Here is a 6,000-nt window from a genome sequence, read left to right on the forward strand (position 1 = left end):
GCTGGGATGAACACTAGTGTGACCCATGTGTTTGCGGAAGGGTGAGTCAAGCTACAGTCCTCCACATGTAGTGCATACACATGTGAAAACATGTAGGACATAGGAATACACACACTTGCCATAGGTGACCAATAATTCCAGAAGAGCTGCAGATAACATTACATGGTATTCTGGTTGAGGCTATTCAAAACTGGCATAGCTACATCTTTTACAGATAGAATACCAATTGTTTTTTTTTTTTAAATTATATGGGTTGCATTTATACGGAGACTCTCAGGACCAAGTCAGACATATAAGACTATTATGCTGGTAATAGGCACTTGCTATCTATGCTTGTTGAAGCAAGGAGTTGAGTCTAGTCAGCTGGTTTGCTCTTGCTGTGTTACTTGAGGAAGCAAACTTCTTTTTTGTATGGTCAGTTGGGACAGTGTCCTGCTATATAGCCCTGCATAGCCTGGTGATCATGATGCAGCCCCAGCAAGCATCCTCAAGCTTCAGTCTCACAAACACTGACATCCCAGGCATGCACCACCATAGCTGGCAGGAAGGAAGTCTCTGCACAAGTAATGTCCTGAAGTCACCAGCTGTATGGCTGGAATGTCAGCCAACTCTTCTTTAGAAATACTGTGCCCTAACCTCTATTTAGCTCCTGGAGTATTGGTTCAAACTGTAATACTTTGAAGAAAAAGCTGCCATCTAAAAATTGCTTAAAACCGAGTCATAAAACCAACCAAACAAGCTGTATCTGGTGATGGATATAATGTGATATGCTGTGATGTAGATATTACATGACGTTTAAGTCTAGATAAACTAGCTAACTCCTCAGACTCCTTCCTTCCTTCCTTCCTTCCTCCCTTCCTTCCTTCCTCCCTTCCTTCCTTCCTTCTTTCCTTCCTTCCTTCTTTCCTTCCTTCCTTTCTTTCTTCCTTTCTTTCTGGTAGTAAAAATTCTTAAAATATCTTCCTTCTAGCTCTTGGAAGTTTATATTAGGCTCCTGTTAGCTGTAGCTACCCCACCATGTAAAGCACACTGAAGTTCCCACCCTTATGTAGTTGTGACTAGTGACCATGGATCAGGGTTTCCAGTGGCCTCTCCACTCTATCCCTCTGCCCAGCCTCTGGTACCCACCACTGTGCTCTCAACAGTTATTATACCAGCAAACATTTTCAGAGAGTGCATGGAACAGAGATCATTTCATATTTCTGTTTTTGTATTTGGACTCCTTCATTGAACATAACAATCTCCATGCCCATACTATCACAAATAATGAAATTTCTCACTTTTTTTTGATGAGTAAGTGGTATTCCACTCTGCATGGACTGTATCTTCTCCTTCCATTTGTCAGTCAACAGGTGTCATGTAGAGCCCATCTCTTGGCTTCTGTGAATAGTAATAAAATGAGCATGCCAGTACAGGTTTTGTTGATACATTATGTTTCCTATGGATATAGATAGATGTACCAGTAGCATTACTGGGTTATATGGCACGTGTGTGTGTGTATGTGTGTGTGTGTGTGGCCAAAATACCATTTTCCATAGTAGACGAATTGTGCGAGAGTTGTTTATTCTTCACATCTTCACCATTAATTTCAATCTTGTGTCTTTTTGGCATAAACATTCTTATAGGGGTGAGGCGAGTCATTGTGCTTTTTATTTGTGTTTACCAGTTAATTAATGACGCCAAACATTTTTCATATATCGGTTGGCCAATTTCAGGTCTTCTTTTGACGAATATCTGTCTAAGTACATTCTACCTTATATCTTACAGTCTTTTATTTTATTTTTTGTTTGTTTTTTGTTTTTTGGAGCTCCTTTTAACACGTAGTCATCATTTAGTCATTGATAACAGTATAGAGATTTGATTTGCTTTTTTTAGTAGACAAATATGAAACTTGTATGAGCTCCTTCTCTTTTATAAATTATTATTTAGACTGCTTGTGTGTGTTTGTGCTCACACACAGGTTTTGTGCCACAGTGTGTATATGTGAAGGTCAGGGGACAACTTGCAAGAGTCAGTTCTCTCTTTCTACTACATGGGTCCCCTTGATTGACCTCGGGTTATTAGGTTGGCCATTACCCGTTGAGTCATCTCACTGACCTACCTTTTCTTTTTATAAACTTCAGTTCATTTTTGTTGCTGTTTGGTTATGTTGAAAGCCTCTTGTCTCGCCTTTTTGATGCTAGCTAACATTACAGGAATGTACATACCATCACGCCCAGATCTATCCTACTACATTTTGAAGAATCAAAAGGTTGTGGTTTGTTTGTTTGTTTGTTTGTTTTTTGAAAGAGACAGTGACAAAGACTTCCTTGAATCCTTGTTGTTCAACTTCCTGGTTTTCTTAGACATGGAATATTGCAGAAGCCTTTGCCTACTGATAGTTCCCAAGCAGCCCTGTGTATACAGTTTCCACATGTACAGGAATTCATAAATAGATCTAATATTAGACATGATATTATTGCTTTTTTTGAGGGTGTTCATTCATCTGCTCTCTCTAGAACTAGAGGAAGCACCCAGAACATGAGGGTTTATAAAACAATTGCTCTTCTGTCCATATATATCAACTCATTGTAAGATGATACCAAGAAGGTTGTAGTAGCAGAAAGGAAAATACCATGCAGGTGGGCTGCACTTGACCTCATAGATTAAAGGGAATAAGTTCAGTATCTCTTTGGGCTTCCAAGCAAAGACACAGGAGAACCGAGTAAAGATGACTAACATGGGACAGCCTGAGGAGTACCTGACATCTCTCGTTTTCAGTGATGCTTTGTGAGCACACTAGCTAACCGAGTGATGAGAAGTTGGTGGGGCAGGACAGCCTGTGGCATACTTGACATCTCGTTCTCTCAGTTATGCTTCTCTGAGAACATTAGCTGACCAAGTGATGAGAATCTGGTGGGGTAGAACAGGGTGTGACTCATCATTCAGTTTGGGGAACCCGGTTGTGGGTTATGAAGCACTGATGGAAACACCGGGCCTAGCAGATAGAACACAGTTTTTGGAGGCACATGTTTGAAGGACAGAGAAGCTTTCTAAGCTCAGCACCATTCTAGGACTCCCGGTCACTCCAGGAGGAAATTTGGATAAGAGTGAACAGTGTAATTGACTTCATAAGCCTTTTATCTGCTTTGCAACTCTTCTTCCATATGCCTTTGTAGTAGGAAGGGCCACTTGTTGGTTCCCGGCTGCTCATCCCCAAAATAATCACATAGAAACTATATTATTTAAATCACTGCTTGGCCCATTAGCTCTAGCTTCTTACTGGCTAACACTTATATCTTAATTTAACCCATTTTTAGTAATCTGTGTATCACCACGTGGCTGGGGCTTACTGGCTAAAATTTTGGCGTCTGTCTCCAGCAGAGACAGGCTTCTCTCTGCCTCTGCCTCCTTCCTCCCAGCATTCCGTTTAGTTTTCCCTGCCTAACTCTGTTCCCCTATAGCTCTGCTGTAGGCCCAAAGCAGTTCCTTTATTAACCAATGATATTTACAGCATACAGAGGGGAATCCCACATCATACCTTAAATGGCTTGATAATAAACTTATGATTCTTTTTAAAGACAGCTGATGAGAGTCAGAGAAGCATTTCTCTGAGCATTTATTTTGACCTCACTTCTGTGAGTATTTTCATAAAAGTTTCCAGGGTTACCCAGCTTAAGAAATTAACACTTGGAGGTTCACAGGGTCATGTTGTCATAGTGTCAGCTGGATGGAACTGATTTCATATCAAGTATGCTTGCTCACTGCCACTAGGGTAAATCAGCTTACAGAAATAGAAGCTGTACTTGGCTTAGAGTTTGGAGGTTTCAGTGCATAAGACTTGGGCCCATCATGGCCCATCATGACAGAAGCACTCAGTAGAATAAAAAAGCTCTGTTGGCAATTGGAGCCTGAGGGGAAAAAACAAAACGGACCAGGACACAGAAGCTGTAATGAAGACCATGTTCCCAGTGACCTAAACCCTCACAGGAGGCTGCATCTTTTAATGTTTTTATCATCCTCCCAATACCATCACTACATGAATCTCTTGGAGTATATTCCACATCCAAGCTATGGGCATGAAATATCTTGCTTTAATTTATTCTAGGTTCTAATGTCTATGACCCTTTCCTTAGGAGCTAGGCCATGGATGCTAGTTTGGAAAACTCTTCTAATCATATTTATGCAATTGAACACTCAGGCCAAAGCGTGTGTCCTTCTACTCTTGCTTCTTCAAAGTTGGGTGTGCTTTCTTGGGGGAACTGGTGGTCTTATCCATCCCACAATAGACTCCTCTCTGTATTGTAGGAGATGTGGCTAACTCCCAAAACTTGGGAAACATGGACCTGGATGAGTTGTCCTTGTTTGGAAACCTGCTGGGGCCAGGCCCAGCTCTCCTGGACCAAAACCGACTGCCCAGTGAGAGTAGCAGCTGTAAGAGCCGCCTGAGCTCCCTGACCATGGACAGCGAGGATGGCTACAGGACAAGTGTGTCTGAGGACTCCAGCCGGGGCGCCTTCAGCCGGCAGACCAGCACGGACGACGAGTGCTTTCTCTCTAAGGACGGAGATGATATTCTGAGGAATGCTTCTTCCAGGAGAAACCGAAGCATCAGTATCACCAGCAGTGGCTCCTTATCCCCGATGTGGGAAGGCAATTACTCAAGCATGTTTGGGACTCTGCCCCGGAAAAGCAGACGGGGAAGTGTCCGGAAGCACATTTTGAAATTCATTCCTGGCCTTCATCGTGCAGTGGAAGAGGAAGAGAGTCGCTTCTGACGGGCGTGGCAGAGACCCTTTGAATCGGCTGGGCTCACAATTCTCTCTCCACTTGCCTAGATGAGCTCCACCTGGCTTGGTGGTGCAGTACAGCCTGACCGCCAAGTTCACATCCCAATTCACAGCAGCATGGACGTTTATGTTCTTACATGGTTATATTTTTGGGTCTTATATCATTTTTATTTCATCCAGTACAGCTCAAGTTCTAAGCGGGCATCAGGGGGAAAAAAGCAATAGATTAGATAACGTAATAAATAATATGCCTGTTCATTCTAATGCTGGCCACAAAAGTACAAAAGTATTTATTTTACTGACTATGTTTGTAAAAAAAAATACAAAGAACTCTTTGGAGTCAAGTGTGAACATGGAGTGACAGGATATAATTATTGGGTTGCCTTCTATAGGTTAATTTGGTAGACTACAAAACTTTTTGTTTGCTTAATTTCCTCAGTAGCCTCTGGGGGCAGCCTTCGCAAGAGAGAATTTAAGTATTTACAAACTATTAAATGATCATAAATAAATAAAAATAACTATCAGTCGCCTTACTTTGACAGTGACAGAGAGGAAGGAGGTTAGCGTTAGAGGCAAAGAGCTGAGCTCCCTAAGAAGCATGGAATGGGTTGCTGAGGTGGAGCACTTGGGACTGTTACCCTGCTTTTTTTGGGGGGGGGGAATGATGTCTAAATAAGATGAATGAATTTTATTTTGGGACATTTCAATTTTTTTTCTACCTAAACATGGATGCCAAATCTAGAAATCTCAGAATCCTGTAGCTCTGTGATTATATCTTACTGTAAATGTTTAAACTTCTAAAAAGGAGGGTGGGACAAGAGCCTTTCCTGCTCCTCCTCAGGATACATCCCACATAGGTGCTGCCTCAGTCCTTGCTTCTCCAATAGCTATTCTTGTATTGTTTCCTCACCTTTCCGTCATTTTCTGTTTTATTTCAACATCCATTAAAGTCTTTGTTCTGTTGATAAAGTTGCTCATTACCTATATGCTAAAGTAAACAGTCCGAACCATGTGCTAAACACACATTGATTATAAGCCCTGTGTGTGTGTGTGTGCGCGCGCGCATGTGCGCATGTGTGTGTTTTCAATAGAACTGCTACATTTAAGTGATATTTCAAGTTGATCCACAGAAAGTACTTTTGAGAATAAGGTGAGATAGGGAAGTTTATAGCATAATAAGTAGTAAATTAATAAAAGATATCTAGGTGGGATGTTTTGTCTATAAATTCTT

At 41.5% G+C, this 6,000-nt stretch overlaps 1 protein-coding gene across 3 annotated transcripts in view; it reads left to right on the plus strand.

Moving 5' to 3' along the window:
- Positions 1-5,730, plus strand: part of LOC119819176 (cytohesin 1 interacting protein) — a 63,149-nt gene extending 57,419 nt beyond the window's left edge. For all 3 annotated transcript variants that reach the window (XM_038337236.2, XM_038337237.2, XM_038337235.2), the window contains one exon: positions 4,288-5,730. In XM_038337236.2, coding sequence (XP_038193164.1) covers positions 4,288-4,757 — 470 coding nt within the window. In that variant the 3' untranslated portion in view covers positions 4,758-5,730. The remainder of the gene's footprint in view (positions 1-4,287) is intronic.
- The last annotated feature ends 270 nt before the right edge of the window (positions 5,731-6,000 follow it).

Source organism: Arvicola amphibius, chromosome 7 (assembly GCF_903992535.2).
Source record: "Arvicola amphibius chromosome 7, mArvAmp1.2, whole genome shotgun sequence".
NCBI classification, from domain to species: domain Eukaryota; kingdom Metazoa; phylum Chordata; class Mammalia; order Rodentia; family Cricetidae; genus Arvicola; species Arvicola amphibius.